This window comes from Pseudorca crassidens, chromosome 14 (genome assembly GCF_039906515.1).
Source record: "Pseudorca crassidens isolate mPseCra1 chromosome 14, mPseCra1.hap1, whole genome shotgun sequence".
Classification (NCBI taxonomy): domain Eukaryota; kingdom Metazoa; phylum Chordata; class Mammalia; order Artiodactyla; family Delphinidae; genus Pseudorca; species Pseudorca crassidens.
The window spans coordinates 2379337-2399842 of record NC_090309.1 but is presented as its reverse complement, the minus strand read 5'-3'; the positions used below and the strand labels follow the sequence as shown (position 1 = coordinate 2399842).

At 53.4% G+C, this 20506-nt stretch overlaps 1 protein-coding gene across 4 annotated transcripts in view; it reads right to left on the bottom strand.

Moving 5' to 3' along the window:
• Positions 1-20506, bottom strand: part of UXS1 (UDP-glucuronate decarboxylase 1) — a 74552-nt gene that overhangs the window by 11718 nt on the left and 42328 nt on the right. For all 4 annotated transcript variants that reach the window (XM_067704015.1, XM_067704016.1, XM_067704018.1 and 1 more), the window contains 3 exons: positions 9572-9676; positions 6819-6878; positions 3922-4043 (listed from right to left, as the gene is read on the bottom strand). In XM_067704015.1, coding sequence (XP_067560116.1) covers positions 3922-4043; positions 6819-6878; positions 9572-9676 — 287 coding nt within the window. The remainder of the gene's footprint in view (positions 1-3921; positions 4044-6818; positions 6879-9571; positions 9677-20506) is intronic.

Here is a 20506-nt window from a genome sequence, read left to right as displayed (position 1 = left end):
AGGTGCGCTGACGCGTGCTTCCCAGGAGCCCCAGCTCTCAAACTCATTCACACCCTCTCCGCTGTGCCAGGCCTGCCCTGAGGGAGGCGCCCAGGACACGTTCGCCTGCAGGGAGCAGGACACACAGGGCGGGAAGCCCCCAGAGACGGCAGGCCCCCAGGAGAAGGACATGCCATCCCTAAAGGAAGGGGGTCACGCAGCCCCGAAGGCTGAACCACACGATTCCCCCCGGCCTCTCATAAACATACCTTCGTGGGGTCCGCTCCCCGCCTGGGGATGAGACCGAGGCCATTACAACAGGCAGAGCTCAGCTGCTGAGTAAGATGCCCGAAGGTGCGGGAAGTGTCCGTTCACGCTGGGTGGCGGCAGAGGGAGGCCACACAGGTTTGGGGACGGGGGATGCCTGCCTGGTAACTGCCCTCAACGGTCCCGCCAGACCCTTAACATTCAGACCAGAGTGGTCACTAGGCCCAGGCCACGCCCAGGCTCAGGGCACGGCCAGCGGGGAGGGGGCACCAGAAACAGGCCTGCACTGGGGGTTCCAGGCCGTGGGCTTGATCAGCCCCTTGGGGTGAACCCCGCTCACTGGACATTTGACGTCCTTCAGCCGGTTGCTGAACACTTTGTTAACTAAGGTATAATACGCATCCCAGGCATTTAATTTTAAGCATTCTGATGCCAGAAAATAAAACAAAACCACACCCTCAAGGCCCTGGACTAGACGGTTTCTGAGTTTCCCGTCTTTCTGCTCTGCGGTCTGTGTTTTTAGGAACGGCGGCCTGGTTCGCAGACCCAGCCCCGTGGGGGAGGCTCAGACGCAGGCGGGGCCGTGAGCTCCGAAGCGCACAAGCGCCGCCCGCAGCCTTCTGGACAAGTCTGCACGTTTACAAAACCACCACGTCCAAGGGCACGGACCAGCCCAATGTAACTTCTTCTCTGACAAGTTCAAAGTGTTCCTGAAAGATGCGATGCCCTTTGATCCCGACTGCCAGCTCAATCCACCCCCTGGAAGAAGAGTCCAGGGAGCCCCTCTTTATGTAAGAAACGTGCCCTGCAATGTACCTGCGATAGATTTTCCTGGGAAATCAAATTCTATTTTGAATACATTTTAGGATATTTAATTCACTACAACAAACCCAGAAGAGAATCCTTTAAAATCTTTTATAAAATGTGTCTTCATCCCTGGATTTATCTTGTTTATATTCTCTATCCTTATATATTAGATTTATTCAGAGAAAGATATATCCACATACCATCTACGGTCTTTTCAATAAAATGATGATTTATACTTAAGAGGGGACATGCCTTTATGTATTAAAAAAAAATTAAATTAACTAAAAATACACCAAAGGCATTCTATTCCACCTGGTTCATCATTTTACTGGCCATTATTTTTTCATTTGCCTCCAGATAGCAAAAACTAACACCCAAAGTTTTGAAGCAGGAGAGCTGGAATACTGAACATCAGTTGCTTTGCTGTTTGAACTCCAAAGATGGTCTGATCTGCCCCAGACCGGGCTGTGCCCACAGGGGCCAGCCCAGCGTGGCAGGAGGGGCTCTGACTCACCCCTGCCGCAGCTAATATAAAATCCCAAGTGAAAGAACTGCTCTATTTTTCCCTTCCGTTTATCTCTGAATGGGACCGTGGGTGGTAATATTTTTTCCTTCTTGCTTATCTGTGTTTTCTTATTTTCTATCCTGGCAAAGCAACCTGCAGTACGAGAATCCCGACACCCCTCAACTGTGTGGTGTCTGCCCTGTGGACAGAGAGAGAAGATGCCCATGGCTCCCTCCCCTCAGCACGGCTCGGACAAACGAGGGACAGCAAGCACAGGTACACTGTGTAGACCCAGCCGCGGTCACAGTCTCGGACCACAGCTCTCCCTGGAAGGGAGCACAGCACGTGTAACATGAATAACAAGGCATGCGAGCTTTGAAGCTCACGCTGGGCCTTCTTCAAGGCCACTCAGAACCAGGCGAGACCACAGGGACCTCCACCCAGGCCCAGGCGCCCAGCCCTGCTGTCCTGCATCAGCCCACTGGCCTTGCAGCCACCAGAACCAGAGAGGACGCCGCCAGCCACAGGGCCAGAGGCACGGTCACTCCTGGACCTAAGGGCCAGCCAGCAGGAGTGCATGAGGGACTGTGGGGAGAGCAGGACCCACACCTGCCTCCAAGGCCACAGGGGCAGGCCTTCCACGGTGCATTTCCAGATGCCCGACGGCACTGCTCACCTGGGCAGACGGGATTCGTGGGGCAGGTGTGCTGAGCAGAACCCACAGGTTACACAGTGCTGCTGGCCTAGACCCGAGCTTCTCAAAAGGTGCTGAGCCTGTATCCGAAAGCAACCCTCGGATGTGACACTGTGACAGGGAGCAGTCTGTGCACTGTCCCCCGTGAGAAGCCCACTGTCACCCTAACCACCAGGTGACTTTTGCACACAGGTGACATCATCTGCTGGGGTCCCTGGTGGGAAGCCCAGGCAGACGGCCCCCGCAGCAGAGGCATTCTGCAGCAGGCGACACCCTCCCGACGGCCACAGCCGGCCAGCCGCACACAGGGCTCCTAGAGGATACATTATGGGGAGCACCATCTATGCGTGCCTCTCCCAGACCTGTGTGAGCAGAAATGCCAACGCTGACATTCCCCAGGTGTGGAGGGAGCTGTGATCCTGCGCTCACGAGCTGGACGGCACTTACGGATCCCGGGTCAGCACATGCGCAGTGGAACCCACACCCTGGGTCCTGGCATCCAGTCAGTGCTCAATAAATGTTGGCCACACTGTTACTAAACACCATAGTTATCATGAGCTCATACCTTAGGTAATATGAATACCCACAACATTATTAAGTTATACTGCTCATCACTTAGTAAGAACTAAAAGTTCAATAAAAAACGTCCTACTTGCCCGCCAGCTTTAACTACACAAAAACTCACTAAGAAATACACCCACAGACTGAGAGCAGACAGCCGAGAACCCTACTGATTTCTGTCCCCTCACACACTCGAGTTAGTTTTCTTAGGCACCAACATACACAGAGGCTGTTCTGTGTACCTGGGAGACCATCTCATTCAACTTTTACGTCAAGATATTCCCGGCTCCAAAATGATATAGTTTGTCTTTTCTAGAACTGATTAAAATAAATGGATACTACAAGCCAACTGCCCAAAGTGGCTTAGAAAACAACCAGTTCTGCTCCTGGCCGAGAGCTAAGGCAGAGAAACCTAAACACCAATACCTACCTCAGCACAGGGTTATTCTGTGGTCGTCATACTGGTATTTCATTAAAAATATAAGAGAAAAAAGTCTCTGCCGGCTGCCCTCCAAAAAACAAACAAGGCGCTCAGTGCCCCCAGCCCAGCCGTGAGCTCTCAGCACTGGGTGCCCAGGCAGGGTCCCCCATCACACAGAGCCCGTGGCCAGCTGACCTCCGAGCTGGCCGGCAGGAAGAACCCTCGGCCTGAGAGGGCTGCTCCAGGATATGGACGCTTGCTCGTCTCTGAGTCCCAGAGTGTGGCCACCACGCCTCTGTCAGCAGCCTGTCGTGGAACCACCCCCGTCCACGGTTATTCACTTACACATCCCTCCAAGGGCGTGTCTGTGAGGGTCCCAGAGCCGGTCAAGCACAGTGGATGGCCTGGCTGGGCCCCATCTGGACGTCTGACTGGCCCCTGCACAGCCCTCAGGCAGGCAGGACAGGGCCCTGTGACCGATGGGTCACGTCTCCGGAGTAGGCAGTGGGGAGCTCTCGGCTGTCGGCTCCACCTGCCCCAGCGTGGGGGTGAGCCAATCTGTAACCTGGAGAGATCCACAGGCAGGCGCCAAACGGGGGCAACGCCCACCCCCGGGCAGGGCCGGTCACGGCGCTTCGTTCCAGCGCAGGCCTGTCTACACCGCCAGCCCCGCAGCGGGTTGCATACCTGCTTCATGTAGGCATAGCACATGGTCTCGGCAACGCGCTTGCCTTCGTCGTAGCAGGCTCGGGGTCCTATGGGATTCACGTGGCCCCAGTAATCCTCGGTTTGAGGGTGGACTTCAGGGTCTGCGGGGGGGGACAAGAAGGAAGTGCTGTCAGAGTCTCCCTTTGTTCACGCTCATACACTTTACGAACAGTGGATACTGATGGTACAAAAGGGAGCTTGGGAAAGACCAAGGTGAGCATCTCACCTGGAGAGGGACCTATCAGAGGAGCACCTTCAGCGCCCCTCGGCCCACCTCTAGTCTAGCAGGACACGCTATTCTGACCGCTCGCATCAGTGATGACAGTTTTTACAGGAAAAAAATTAATTAAAAGAGCAAAGTCTCCCCCCTCCCGTAAACTGTTCTTAACTTTTAGATTACTATACAGACTGAATTAAACATCTATGTGAAAAGACATAGGGTCCAATTTCACGTTTATAAAATATAGAATTTTATAAAGCATGGATTTATTGAAAACATTTTAAGAGCCTCTCTCTGGAACAGAATGGCTTTCACCTGTGCTGTCACCAGAACCACCTGACAGCCTCAGTGACACACCTGAGGGCCTGGTCGGCCCTGGTCCTCTAAGCAGGAGAATGCAATGCAAAGAGCCCTTTCCCCAGCACGCACTGTATGCGTCCCAACGCCTGCTTTTTTGGTGTGTAAATCAGTCACACTTTAAGATGTACCAGAGGAATGGACTATCTAAAGACACCTAGTCACAGATTATTATTTTTAAAAATATTATCTTGACTTTTTTTTTGGCTGCGTTGGGTCTTTGTTGCTGTGCGTGGGCTTTCTCTAGTTGCGGCGAGCGGGGGCTACTCTTCCTTGCAGTGCACGGGCTTCTCATTGCAGTGGCTTCTCTTGTTGCAGAGCACGGGCTCTAGGCACACGGGCTTCAGTAGTTGTGGCACGTGAGCTCAGTAGTTGTGGCTCATGGGCTCTAGAGCACAGGCTCAGTAGTTGTGGCTCACGGGCTTAGTTGCTCTGCAGAGTGTGGGATCTTCCTGGACCAGGGCTGGAACCCCCGTCCCCTGCATTGGCAGGCAGATTCCTAACCACTGCACCACCAGGGAAGTTCCTAGTTACAAATTCTTTTTTTTTAACACAAGTGCATTTTTGGAATCAATTAATACCTGATTTATCCGGTACAGCAGGAATTTTACACAACTATGCTATAAAATGCATAAATCTTTGCCAAGAAACCTGGATAAGGTTCACCAGCCCCAAGTTACAATTCCTTTCTGCTTATGTCAGAGCTGAAGCTCGTGGGCATGACGGGACGTGAGCCGGGACAGGACAGGACCCAGACTTCTGCAGCTGCCGCTGTGCTTAAAGTTCCCTGAGAAGCAGAACAGCTCAGAGACAAATAGGCCCCGAGAGAAGAAAACCAGTGACGGGACTTCATGTGGATGTGCTGGTGACGCAAGACCTCTTCAGGGATTTCTGCCAAGGGCTGGGCAAGCTGGACTCCCAGAGGGAGACCCTGAACGTGGCAAAGGACCAGAAAGAGAAGGGTGGGCACAGGCACCACCCCTCGACTGGTACTGTCCAGGCGGACAAGCCCGAGGTTCACGACACACAAAACCACCTTGCTACGACAGAAGCGAGGGTGCAGAGGGACACCTCGTCTGGACCCTGTGTCCCCTGTTCAGCATCGTGGAGGCCGGCAGACCAGGCACGGAACCCACAGGAGGTGGGTGCCTGCAGACCGGGGCTGGCGGGGCCTCCGTGAGTTACCCCGACGTCACAAGCCCTGAAGACCGCGAGCTGCCGTCAGAGATGCAATGCTCAGTCGGGGGGGGGGGCGGGGCAAAGACGTCAGGGGCCTGGATGGGTGCCGCCAGCGCTCTGAGGCGGCGACAAGGACGCAGCCCCGACAGCGTCGGCACCGATGCTGCTGGGACATGTGACAATGGGCCGCCCAGTGCCACTCGGGGACCCGCTGGGCCTCTGCAGAGGCTGGAAGCAGGGAGCAGGGGGACGGGGAATAAAGGTCCCCCTGCGTGCCCCACTCCCAGAGCCGAGGGGGAGCAGGTGGGAGGGGGTGGTGGGTGCTCTGCCTTCCCACGGGGGTGACAAAGAGCAGAACTGCATCAGTAGAACTGCTGCCTCTATAGGTTTTTTCCAGCTGGTTCCCTTATTATTATTTTTTATTTTTATTTTTTAAAAGGCATCTCTTCCCACATTGCCTTCTCACTTCGTTTCCGCGACAGTAACGCAAGGAGAAAATTGCATCGCAGTAGCATCTGGCTTCTGCCGCGTCAACTAAGCATTTCTCCAGAACCCTGCGCCCAGCAGGCGGGGCTGAGCTGGAAGCCCCATGAGTGGACACGTGGTCCTCAGCCCTCTCCGGACGCTCACTTCCTCAAGGCCTGTGGAGGGCAAAGCAGGCGCCTGCGTTTTCTGGCTCCACCTACTTAAGACTCTTCCAGAACCCATCCTCCTACAGGTGAGGCAACCGGCACACGTCTCCCCAGCGAGCAGGCTCTGAAGCCGACCCCTGAGCTCCCGGCGGGGTTGGGGGACCCTGCTCTCACTGGAGCAAATGCTCCAGCTAAACTGGCAGAGTCCCCAAGGATCTGACTTCTGGGGCACCTGTGGAGCAGACACTTTTGTGGATTGGTAAGTGGCGGGTGCTCTCGGGCAAAGTGACACGACACCGTCCTCAGGGGGTGGTCCTTCAGCAGGAGAGAAAGGCTCGCCCCAGCCGGAGGAGGGAGCCCCTTGCTGCCATCTGCTGGAGAGCAAGAGCCAGCCGGGCCTTCCTGGAAATGGAGTCCAGACTCACTGGTCCCTTCTGCGCCCGAGATGGGATGCAACCGTCCAGGGCGCCGGAGCGACACCCACTCACCTCCGTACACCTCCGAGGTGGAGGCCAGGAGCAGACGGGCTCCGACTCGCTTTGCCAGCCCTGCAGAGAGACAGGACACCGTCACCTTCGGGGAACAGGGAAAACACGTGTGCACACGCTCATTTCTGTAGCCAATTTAAGCATTTTTTAGCGTTAACTGCATCTGATCACCCGTGCACCTTCAGTTACCCACTCTTATTGCATCTACTTTGGAACCAAAATGAAAATAGTAAGGAAAGCACGAATGGACCTCCAGAAGCACAGTATTTAGCTGGACACTTGTAACTATAAGCAGGGCCAAATGCAGAGTCTGGGTTTATTCTAAGTCATGACTTGAGGAGTTTCATAAAGATTCCTTCGCCCGAACGTACCACCCAGTATTTCGTCAGGTAACTCCGCCCCACCCCCGCAGGGAGAAGGCAAGGCCCCTCGAACCTTAGCGCCCCCCTCACTGTCCCCCTCAATGGCCGGCCTCCTGCCCCCACTCCCCACACGCCCCAGGCATCTCCAACTGCCCCCGAGCCCATCTCCTGTCCGGGCACCTCCGCCCCGCACCCTCCCTCCCTCCTTTGAAGTCCAGCTTCCAGAGCATCTTTTCCAGAGCAACTGGCCACATCCTCGTCCTGCTCTGAACCGTTCCCGGGTTCACACCCCTCCATGCAGAACAGACTAGAGCATCGTCACCTGCAGTGCTCAGGTAAGTCCTCCAGATGCTCTCACAGTCCCGACACAGCAGGCCCTGCCCCAGGGAAACCCACTGCCTGCACTCAACCCCCTGCTTCCCAAACAACTCCCCCACGGAGCCTCTGTGCACAGACGCCACAGGGCCGGCCGTGCCACTCGCCGGGCACTGCTCAGGGCAGAGGGCCAACTCGGGCTGTCAGGTGCACCGGAGAGCTCAGGGCGCACGCCAGCTGTGGGCATCCCGGGGGTGTCGGGGGGCGAGACAGAAGGGTCCCAGCATGAGTGCATAGGAGCATCTGGCGGGGAGCCCTGAGGATGCACAGCAAGAACAGAGAAGAGTGCTGGTGAAGGTGCAGACGCCACGACGAGCTCGAGGACAACGGCAAAGGGGCTGCAGCTGAAGTGGAATCTGCAGGCTCACGGCACTGCAGGCCCATCTCCCGTGTTCCCACCCCACAGGCGCCGGCCAGACGGACCCCGCCAGACCCACTGCTGCACAGAGACAGTGGGAGTCCCGAAGGATCCGGAGATCTTTTTTTTTTTTTTTTAATTAAACTTCCAATGTGAGAAAAGCGTAGATTCAAATGCAGTTGTTACAAGTAATCCAGACAGATGCCCTTCGCCCGGTTTCCCAACGGTAACAATGCGTAAGAGCAGCACATCATCACAGCCAGGATACTGACAGGGATACAGTCACAGAACACCCCTCACCACGAGGCCCCCTCCTGCGGCGAGGCCGGTGTTTGCACTGAAACTGGACAAGGTTTCACCAAGACGCAGCCACGCTCAGGGCCGGCAGGGGGTGACGCCGCAGAGGGAGGGCCCCCCAGGCTCAGAGGACCCGCTCCAAGTGCGGAAGAGCTAGTGACACTGCACCGAGCTCAGAAAACCGAGTCCCACTGGGTCTCCTTCCAGCCTGGCCATTGTCCCCCTGCAGCCTTTGTCCACGTCGCCCCTGGAAGACCCTTCAGTCCTCCAGGCCGCCTTCACTCGTGCTTCCAGCCCCAGCCCGAGCCTCCGCCCTGGAGCTCTAAGGGCACTTCAGGGCGCCTGCTCTGGGAACCTGTCCGTCCCCCATGGTCGCCAAGCCCCTGAGTGTAATCCTCATCTGAGCGCCCCCAGTGGACGGGACGGGTGGGAGGCAAGTCGTCTTTCTAAAGAACTCCGTGCACACGAGGCTGTTCCCGCACTGCGGCTGGCTCTGTGGAGGAGGGGCTGGGCGGCTGGAGAGGGGGGGCAGGCGCTTGCAGTGCCAAGAACGGGGCATCTCCACCAGGCGCACCTGTGAGCACAATCGGGCTCTGTCCGTCCGCAGGCCGCCGCCGCCTCTGGATCAGAGGAATCACCCTTCCCTTCCTGCACAGCCCGCTGCCCCGAGGGCTTAGTGTAAGAGACAGAGCTCGCATCCCACCGCCCTTCACGTCTGTCTCCCAGCTTCGCTCCAACTAAAACGCAGCGGAACCTGTCGTAAATATTCCTTATTAAATCCACTTTTTACTTGATATTTAAACAAGTGGTTCCTCTCTTCCACTTTGCACTTAACCCAAACCCCTGGTTTTCTAAACCTGTGGGAACTGAAGCCCACGTGTACACGGCCCAGACTCTGGGCCTCAGGCCAGCTGTCTGTGGACTTGCACGTGCGGCACCTGGGACGGTGCTCACGCCCTCACCTCCCACTTCCAGGGCGAGTCCTGCGGTCAGTCCAGAGCCAAGAGCTCAGTCTCCACCACCCCATGAGGGGCGCTCTCCCCATCCCCCCGGGGGCAGCACCCGAACTGCGTGGGCTCAGTCCACCCGCCCCGTCTCGGATCAGAGCCGCCGAGGCTCACATGCCACGAGTCCCGGGAAGCGCAGGAGGGGAGGGCGGCCGCTCGGGGCCAGGGGATGTCACTACCGCCCCCATGACAAGTTCCGATGGCAAAGCAAGTCACACCGAGGGCCCGGACGGAGACGGGGGGTGGGGGGGCGCCGGCTGAAGACCAAGCTCAAACTGGAACACAACAGTCAGTGACCGACGCTGGACCGAGACACCCCGACAGCAGATGCAAGATGAGGGGGCCACAACTCACCCAGCATGTTGAGCGTCCCGATGGTGTTTGTCTTCAGCGTCTTGATGGGGTTGTACATGTAGCTGGGCGGCGAGGCTGGAGACGCCAGGTGGTAGATCTGGTCCACTGTGGGGGCAAAACCACACCTGTTACGTCCACGGAAAACACTGACCGACTGAACTGCTAAGAATCAGACCGTGTAACACAGGTGTTCGTGTCTTCCGCTGAAATTCTAGTTGTCACGTTTCCTTCTTCTTACAAACTAGTTTATGTGTACGATGGGAAGAACTTTAAACAAAAATAGAAAGTCTCATTAATCTGGAACAGAAACGTGCCGGCCCCTGACGTGGCCTGTTCTCCTCTAATCAGAAACGGTCTGATTACCAAGCTGATTGCTTTCTGAGACGATCTGTCCCAGATAAAGCACTCAAATCAGAAGGCAGACTGATTCTTCAGACAGAGTTAAGCATGAATATTTAATAAACAACATTTAAAATTTATAAAACAAAGCTAACACGAAGTGCACAAAAGTCTGGGAGAAGAGGGCCTTTTGCTCTGTTATTTGTCCTGCTATTATAAACAACAGACCCAGAGGTGACAGTCAGAGGGTGGTTTTTAAGGCCACGAATGGTGAAATGTTTGGATTCTGCACGACTCCCCTGGTGCACACGTAACCGCTCTAATGTCATCGCCTGCGACCCTCACTCCCCAGGGTCAGGCGACCCCTGCCCCACAGCAGAGGCCGGCACAGCCGTGTCCCCTGGGGGAGCCGTCCCTGCAGACACAGTGTCTGTGATGCCACCCACTGCGCTACAGTCAAGGAAAACCACCCCCGCTGAGGCCAGCCGGGGGACGGGGTCCGAGACACCACTGCCAGTGGGACCCTCCCTCCCACACGGCTCGGCCCCGATATGAGCGCCTGCAGGGACCCTGCCCCTCCACCCTTTGTCCCCTTGCCCCCGCATCCTCTTCCCAGCCAGGACCACTGCTGTCCTTTGAGGTCAGGGCACCTCAGGAGCCAGGTTTCAGAGATGATGGGTGGAACAGGCAAACTTGGAAAAAAAAAAAAAAAGTCCCCATGATGAATTCTGCAGAGACCAGCCCCCGACCAAACACTGCCCAACCTCCCCACATCACACACCCTTGGCCCCCTGAAAGTCTTCTGTCACCCCCGGGGTGGCGTGGGCATCACTGCAGTACCATCCAGGACCCGGGGCTGTTTCCCGACACATCCACCCCAGGGTGAGCAGCGGACGATGCTTTCTCATCCTCAGACTAGGAGAGGCTAGTATTCCAGGCAGGGGGCTTGGTCTCCACTCAACTCACCCCAACGATCACGGTCTTTCAAGCCTTAGGGTGTCTGGGGGACAGAGGACACATGAGCCACCAGGACCTGGATGGTTCTGTGCACACGGCATCTTTGGGAAGGGGTTCTAGGTGAAGACAGACTCATGGTATAACCTGGTAACTACAGTTTTTCCTACACCAGGACCATACACCACAGGAGGCAAGAATACATGTGCAAGGCTGCAGGTCCCGTCTTCTGGGTGTTTACTGACGTGGCTTCTTGCTTTGCTAAGAGCTTTCCAGCAAACTCCTGATGGGATTTTTATTTTTTTAAGTCTTCTTATTTTAAAAACAATACTCTGCAACATCATCTCCAACAAAATCTCAACAGCCTTTTTTTTGCAGAAACAGAAAAAAATTCATCCTAAAATTCATATGGAATCTCAAGAGTCTAAATAATCAAAACAATTTTGAAAAAAAAAGTTGGACTCCCATTTCCTGATTTCAAAACATAGTACAAAGCTACAGTAACAAAACAGTGTGTTACTGGCATCAAGACATAAAGACCAATGGAACAGAATAGACAGCCCACAAACAAACCCTTCTGTGTATGATCACACAATCTCTGACAAGGGTGCTGAACCCACTCAATGGAGAAAGGACAGTCTCTAGCAAATGATGTTAGGAAAACTGGATATCCACATGCAAAAGAATAAGACTGGACCCTTATCTTACACCACACACAAAAATCAACTCAAAATGGATTAAGTACCTAAGTATAAGACCTAAAGTAATAAAACTCCTAGAAGAAAACATAGTGGGAAAGCTGCATGACACTGAATTTGGCAAAGATTTCTTGGATGTGACACCAAAAGCAAAGGCAACAAACGCAAAAACAGACAAATGAGACTACATCAAACTTAACTTTTCTGCCAAGATCAAAGGGCACAATCAACAAAGCAAAAAGGCAACCTATAGAATGGGAGAAAATACTTGCAAATCACACATGTGATAAGCTAATATCCAGAATATATGAAGAACTCCTACAAATGAACAAAAAATAAATAACAAATTTAAAAATGGCAAAGCACTAAACATACAGTTCTCCAAAGATGATATACAAATGGCCAACAAGCATATGAAAAAATGCTCAATGTCACTTATCAGAAACATGCAAATCAAAACCACAATGGGTATTACCTCACACCCATCAGAGGACTACTTCAAAAAAACAAAACAGGAACAGAACGTAACAAACGTTGTTGTCAAGGATGTGGAGAAGTTGGAACCCTTGTACGCTGCCGGTGAGAATGTAAGTGCTGCAGCCACTGTGGAAGACAGTATGACATTTCCTCAAAATGTTAAAAATAGAATTAACATATGATAAGACATTTCGCTTCTGGGTATACAGCCAAAGGAATTAAAAAGCAGAGTCTCAAAGAGGTATTTGCACGCCCATGTTCACGGCAGCATCATTCACGACAGCCAAGACATGGAAGCCGCCCAAGTGTTCACAGGCAGATGGACCAATAAACAACATGAGGTAAATCCAAACAGTGAAATACTATCGTCTTAAAGTGGAAGAAAATTCTGACACGTTACAAGACAGATGAACTTTAAGGACATTACTCCAAGTGAAATAAGCCGGTCACGTGACAAATGCTCTACGACTCTATTAGGCACACGAGGTCCCTAGAGCCGTCAGGTTCACAGACAGCGAGTACCGACAGTTCGCCGGGGCTGGGGGACGGGCTTACTGTTTGGTGGGTACAGGGTTTCAGTTCTGCAGGATGAAAAAGTTCTGGGGCTCTAGTTCACAACAACGTACTTCACACTGCTGGTTAGTGCACTTAAACATGGTGACGAAGGTAAAAACAGAAAAAGAGGCTTAGGAGCGGTGAAAGCAAGCGCAGAAAGGGGATCAGTGCCTTTACCAAAGCGGAGGTGGAGATGAGTAGTTCTGGTGTGTGCATTTGTTCCCCCACTTTCTACCCCCGACCCTGCCAGCCGGTAGAGGATTCTCCTCAGTCCTCACTCTGCAATCAGAGCCCCCCAGGGAAGCTTCTGAATGAAAGGTGCCCAGACCCCTGGCATCCTGCCGCAGACGCTCCAGGCGGGGAGACCCTGGACCTTTACTTACATGTGTATTATTTATGTATTTTGTAAAACCACATTTTAAAACTACTGGGTTGATTTAAAAACGGAACCCATGCTGTTCAAAGAATAATCCTTTTTCAAGAAACTAAAAAAACACAAAACCTTTTAAAATGGTTTACAGTCTGTCCATATGGGAATTCATTGAAGGGGTTGATCTAATTAAGAGGAAAATCCTGTGACTGCTTTCTGACCCCCAGAAGTTTTTCGGAGCTGACACACAGATTTAAAAAAAACCAAACAAACAGAAGTTCTATGCAAATTGTAAATTAACAAGATAGTTCTCACAGAATCCCGTCAACCTCAGCTGACAGCTATCTTTTCCAGCTGACAGCTCTGTAGGTAAGGGGCTGGATCAGTTCCCGCCCACCTGCTAAAAGGCCCAGGGGCTGCAGGGCGTCCCAGCAGCCAGGGACACCTCGTCACTCCCCACCACTGCCGAGCAAGTGGGGCTGCGCTGGGCTCCAGATGGGCCTGCAGAGCGAGGGCCACGGCGTGGAGCCTGCCCAGCACTCCTCCCGGTTCACAGACCCCCGGCAGGGCTGCAGACGGCGTCAGTCAAGGCGTGTGGGCTGTGACCTCCTGGCACAAAGGATTCACCACTGGTTTCACACTTGAGGCGACAACACATACAGTGGGAAAAAAAAGGAAACGGCATCAAAGACAGAGGAAGAAGGGCAACTTCAGAGAGCGCAGTTCAAACACGAGCAACCTCGCGTGCACCCTCACCCCCGCCAGTGCGATCCGGGTCAGGACCTCACGCGGTCGCCGCTCGCGGCCCGGACCTCGGGGTCCCAATCCCTCCTCCTGACTCAGCGAGGGCTCCACACGCGTCCTTCCTCACGCTTTATCCGCACACGGCCCCGCTCTCTGCAGGACGGCAGCCTAGAGCACGTGCAAATGTAGACTCCCGGGCAGACCCAGGAAACCTGCAACTGGAAATAGCCCCTGCACGGCAAGGCTGACGTGAGAGCAGTGCTCAGTGGGGTCGGCCAGTGTCGAGGGGGGCTGCACACTGGGGGCTTATTTCAGCCGAAGGCCGTTCCATCTGGTGTGTCGTGTTTTCCATCATTTGACAGCTTAGCCCAGCGGCTGTCCCCACCCACCGCAGCTGGAAGGACCAAGACACTCCCTGTAAGACCATTCCTTACATTGATTTAAGCAGCGCCTCTTTCCTATGAGGCTGTCCTGCCTACAACAGTAAGGACAGCTCCAGTGCCCGTCCCAGGAGGACACAGCGCCAGTCCCTGACAGAGTCTTCTGGAAGGAATTACGACGAGGAGAGAGGGGCAACTTCAGAACAAGCGTAGACGATCAGCCACAAGAGGTGCTCGGAAACTACGAAGAAACTTAACAGAGCAGCAGGTGAGCCCTCCAGCCCAGGAGAAGAGCCCTCAGAGCCTGCCAGCTGCAAGCACGAACTGCACCAAAAATGAGCAGGACGTTCAAGCATCCCAGCTGCGGGACGAAGGACGGCACGGCCGTTCGTGCTGGCCGTCGGCCGCCAAGTGACCCTCCGGAGGCCCTGTCCCAGTTACAAGGCTGAGTGCAGGAGCCACAGCTGGGAAGAAAGGAACCTCGAGAAATGAGCCTGAAAGAGCGCAAATTAATGAGACTAACCAGTAAAGCAAACACGTGTTCTCCGTTTTCACATAATTTCCTTAAATAGGTTCAAAGCAGCATCCTGGCAGGTCTCGGCGTGTAATTTTTATGTTGGGGAGAGGATGGGCCCAGGGTGGGGTGGCCGCAGCACGCTGGCCCCCGTGAATTCTGATACAGAAGGATCACCGGGATACAGAAAGCAGAAAATCAAGATTCAGAGCAATATAGAAAATGCTACTTTCTCTACCCACAGGGGAGAATTATGAGTACCTAGATGTGTTAACTGGGTCACATAAAGAGACTGCAGATGGGGCTTCCCTGGTGGCGCAGTGGCTGAGAGTCCGCCTGCCGATGCAGGGGACGTGGGTTCGTGCCCCGGTCCGGGAAGATCCCACATGCCGCGGAGCAGCTGGGCCCATGAGCCATGGCCGCTGAGCCTGCGCGTCCGGAGCCTGTGCTCCGCAACGGGAGAGGCCGCAACAGTGAGAGGCCCACGTACCACAAAGAAGAAAAAAAAAAACTGCAGATGAACAAAGAAATGCTAAGAGCAGTTTCCTGAAGGTGAGTTGGGACCTGGGAAGACTGGAGACGGAGGCAAGAGAAAGACCTTTTACGGAATATCTTTTTAATTAAAAAAAAATTGAACCATATAATTATACTGCCTATTAAGCATATGTTTAATCTAAAAAAGATCACATTTAAAGAAATGATTGGATGTTAGTGAGAACAGAGTATTTCCGGGTATTCCTCCTCTAAAATTCTCTTCTTTTTTTTGTTTTCCAAATTTTCTGTACCATGCATGTATTACTTTTATCATCAGGAAACAATTGTCTTTTGAAATGAGAGAAAAAAATTAAGATTCTCTTCCATGTTATTCTTTTTCAAATACATAAACACGAAACCCAGTTCTTTCATTTAGTTCACAATATTTTTAAATTTCTGAGATTTCTTCTTTGACTTGTGTTATTTAGAAGTATGTTGTTTAACCTCCAAATACTTTGTGGTTTTCCATCTATCTTTGTTATTGATTTCTAGTTTAATTCTACTGTGATCTGAAAGTACATTTATATAATTTCTACTCAATTGTTTTCCACTCTAGTAACAAACGTAAAAGGCTGTCAAGGTGTCCTTTCTGGGCCAGAATGTGGTCAGTCTTGGTAGGTGCTCCGTGTAGCTTGAGAAGAATGTGTTCTCTGTTGTTGGACGAACTAGTCTGTACACGTCCATCACATGCCGCTGATCAACGGTGTCGCGAGCATGTCCTCACTGATCTTCTGCCTGCGGGACCCGTCCATTCTGGCGGGCGTGTCGAAGTCCCCAGCTATGACGGTGGTTCATCCCCGCCTCCGTTCATTCCATCAGTTCTGAGCTCTGTGAAGCGCACACACAGGCAGGACCGTGACGTCCTCCTGGAGAACTGACCCTAGTCAGGATGCGCTGGCTTTACCGTGGTAGCTTGCCTCGCTCTGTGCTCTAGTTGGTCTGAAGTGAAGACGCGACCCCAGCTTTCTTCTGATGCGTGTCAGCACACTTCACCTCTCTCCATCCCTTCCATCTATCTGTATCTTTATATACAGTGTAGGTTTCCTGCAGAAAACAGTTGGGTCCTGTTGTTTTTTAACCTCTATGACGATCTGTTTTTCAACTGGCGTATTTAGAGCATTCATATTTAAAGTGATTATCAATAGACTTGGATTAATATCTACTATATTTCTAGCTATTTTCTACTCATTTCCTTGTTCTTGTCTTCCACTCTTCTGCCCTCTCTCATTTTATCTGAGCATTGCAGATGATCGCGTTTTCTCTCATCTTTTGGCATATCAATTATACCTTTCAAAAAATCCCTTTAGTGGTTGTCCTATAATTTACCATATACGACTGACCTACAGGCAATGAGGTGCCTCATATAACAGAGTATTCCCAACTCCTCCTCTATCTCTGGTGACACTGCTGTCATTCTTTCATTTATCATGAGCAGTAATCACCCAAGAGCTGCTACTATTATTCTGAACTGTTACCTGTTAGATTAAGAAAAGTGGACATTTTAATTTTGCCATCACTTACTCCTCCTCTAAAATTCCTTCTTTCTTTACGCAGATCCGAGTTTCAGACCTGCATCACCTACCTTCTCTAAAGGACTTCTTGGAACACTTCCTGCAAAGCAGGTCTACAGGGGACAGATTCCTCAAAGTCTTTATTTCTCCTTCACACTCGAAGGATAAGTTCACAGGATGGTGAATTCTAGGTTGGCGGGTTTTTTCCTTCAATTACTTAAATATCTCCCTCCACTCTTCTCTGCACGGCTCCTGAAGGTAAGTCTGTGTGATCGCCATCCTTGTTCTTCTGTGGGTGAGGCGTGACCCGTAGCCGTCTCAGCTTCCTTCAAGGTTTTCTGTTCATCAGTAATTCTCTACAAGTTGAATGCATAGATTTTGGGGGCATATCCTGCCTAGTGTTCTCCAAGCTCCCTCGGCCTCTGGTGTAGTACGTGTCACTAACTTTGGAAGATTCTCAGCCATCCTTACGTCACACGTTTCTCCCGTTCCCGCCTTTCTTCTCCTTTGGGAATCTCCCTGTGTGTGCGTTACACCTTCTGTAATCTGCCCCCACTTCTTGGATGTTCTGCTCTAGATTTTTTTTTTTTTTTTTTCGGTACACGGGCCTCTCGCTGTTGTGGCCTCTCCCGTTGCAGAGCACAGGCTCCGGACGCGCAGGCTCAGCGGCCATGGCTCACGGGCCCAGCCGCTCCGCAGCACGTGGGATCTTCCCAGACCGGGGCACGAACCCGCGTCCCCTGCATCGGCAGGCGGACTCTCAACCACTGCGCCACCAGGGAAGCCCCCGGCTCTGGATTTTTATGCTTTTCTCTCTTTGTTCTCGACTTTGGGAAGTTTTCACTGACACACCTTCAAGCTCCCTGTCCTCCTCGGCTGAGACAAGCCCATCGAAGGCCCTCTTCATTTCTCACACAGTGCTTTCTATTTTGGGCATTTCCCTTTGATTCTGAGAGTTTCCACCTCTCAGCTTCCATTACCCACCTATCCCTGCAGTCTGCTTTTCCCACCAGCATCCTTTGCACGTTGACCATAGTTACTGAAACGGCCCTCGTGGTAACTCCAAGTCTCTGCCACGTCCGACCGGGTCTGATGTTTGCTCCGCCTCTGCAGACTGTGTTCGTGCCCTGGAACACGCCTGCAGTTCTTTGCTGAAAGGCACACATGCTGCACCAGAGGTGGGAGATAACGGGCCTCCGGCACGAGGTTCGAGCTCACTGGCTGGACGCAGGCTGCACTTGCTGCCCTGAAGCCCTCGGGGTCAGAGGCTGTACCTCCACCCCGTGCCCCTGCTTGGTGTCCCCAGCTGTCCCCGAGTTTCCCTAGAGACCCCTCCTTACCGGGGCCTGGGCCCATGCTTCCTCTGCTTCTTGTCACCCTCGGGGTCTCCACTGAAGGCCGGGGAGCCCCCCGGTCCCAGGCCCGCGTCTCCTCTTTGTCGGTCAGGCCCTGGGGGAAGTCCCCCTGACAGGCCTTTGGGGGAAAACAGGGTGCTCTGGGCAGATTTCAGGAAGGCTCGTTTCCCCTCCCCCTGCTGGAAAGCTGATCGTCACTGAGAACCTCGTGGGGCTCCTGGAGGTGAAGCTCACTACAGGGCCCCCAACCCCCAGAACCAGGGCCCGGACTCAAGGCCCATCCACGCTGTCCCTGCCCGCGGGCAGCTCCCACCCACACGCAGCTGCTTCCACCCCAGTCAGGGTTCTGTGTCCACCACCATCTCCAGCTCCCAGGTGGCCGTTTGCCCCGCGACCTCCGCCCCCTGCTGGGGCCGAGAAGGGCCGCGGGTCATCCGCTTGCTCATCCTCCCCGTTGTGAGGACGGGAGGGACTGTTCCGGGGTCCCGACAGGTCAGAACAGAGACCTGAAGTCCATCCAGCCCCCCGTGAAAACGAAGACGGCTCCTCCCCACTACGCGGTGCTCCGTGCTCCCTTCTGCTCTGAGAGCCCAGTCACTGCCCGCTCTCCTGTGCTTCCCCAGGGCCCCCTCCCCAGACAGACGCCCGCCTGTGTCCACGGAGCCGTCCTGGGCCGCAGCTCAGCGATCACCACCGTCCCTATGGCCTGGCGTCCACCCCACAGACTACACACACCCTCTACCCGACCCCGGCTTCTCAGAAACCTCCCAGTGTCCTGAATGGGTGGGTGGGAAGAATAGGTAAATTTACCCCTTCCAGAGCCAGTTCGCAGGATGGGTTCAACATCTGAAACTTAAACGCTGTGGTGGGCAAAATCCAGAGTTCTTTTAAAGCAACATGAAATCCGATTAACTTATCTCAATAATTACTTATGATTCCTTCCAAAGCAACGATTTTCTCCCCCAAACATCTAACCCAGACAACACAGAGGCCTCCGTCGTAAGCCCCGTGACAACAATGCTTCCTGTCTGATCGTTTCATAATTAATTACACGAGGGGACCCCTGGGGTCACAGTGCCATCTCAGCCCCGACGTGAGTTACCGCGCCCACAGCTAATCTTCCACATCGACCACCACGTCCTGAGCCCAGACAACGGTCACTTTCCCATTGGAAATACGGAAAGAGAATAAACCATGATGGCTACACTTTGAAAATAACAAGAGGAGGAAGCGTGTGCTTAGTGAAGCTCTGCTGGGATGCTGCCAGGTCAGGTGACACCTCTGCTGCCATGTTAAAACCCACACCTGTCAGCCCGGGAAACAAACAGACCAACACAATCCCGCAAAACACTTGCCAAAGCAGAAAGACATTCCTGCTGTGCTGTAAATATCAGATCCACTAAGGCTGCTTCTATTAGGAAAAGGCACCCAGAGAGTAAACACCGGGTGTTTGTACTTTGTTACACGCTCTCACCACGCAAAGCAGGGGGGCGGGGAGTGAGTAATTCATGCCATCGAGCTAAGTTCAGCTGTGACTGGGACCTCAGTGGGTAGGACGGATCACCACCTTTGAAAAGCACAACTGTCCCCGAACCATGGCCCTTCCACGCGAGGGGCTCAGAGTTCGGCGGGCATTGTGGGACAGAGCGAGGAGGCCGGGACAGGCAGGAGCAATCTGGCACTTGGAAGAAGCCCGCGCACTACAGGGGGCGGGGGAGTGAGGGGTAGGGAGAGTGGTGTGTGCGTGTGCGCGCGCGCCCTCTACGTGGAGTCCAGCGGCAGAAGCGGCCTAGAACAGCTGTGGCGTCAGAGCTCAAAGCACACAGCTGAGCTGCCTCTGCGGCTCAGTTTGGTCGTCTACCTAAAAGGCAAAAGCCAGGAGGGGCCGGCGGTTTACTAAACAGGCACCAGAGGAGTTAACATCCTTACGATGAAGAACTGCTTGGATTTCCTCTGGGAATTAGCATGTTAGAAAATATGTACACCAAACCATGGGTTTTCTACCAAATTAACAAACTATTTTTGTTAGTAGTTTTTTAAGGTAGCGCTCAAGGCTACTAACGTATTAGTGAAACAGACACCACCAAACAACGAAGGAGACGTCTCAGTGTTTAGCACAATTCACGTCTGGGCTCTCTACCAAGGACGTAAAGCTCGAAGATATTTATAATGAAGCACTGGAGCCTGTAAATACGGGGAAATTTACATAAGCTGCGGCGTAGGCACCAGAGCACGGCTCAGTCAGTACACGAGCTCTGCAAGGCTCCTTTCATGCGTGGGGAGGAGGCCCATGATGCGGGGCCGTGGGAAAAGCAGCGCCAGCCACCCCTGCAGTGTGTGTGCGGCCCCACCAGCCCCACCGCTGGGCAGCCGCCTGGCTCCAGGCTGCACGCGCCACGTGCAGGCAGGTGTAGCCTCCCACCTCAGGGCTGCAGCCAGAGCCAGTGAGGATGCACGTGAGGTGCACGTCTTTTGGGGACCACCATGCAACCCACCACCGCCCC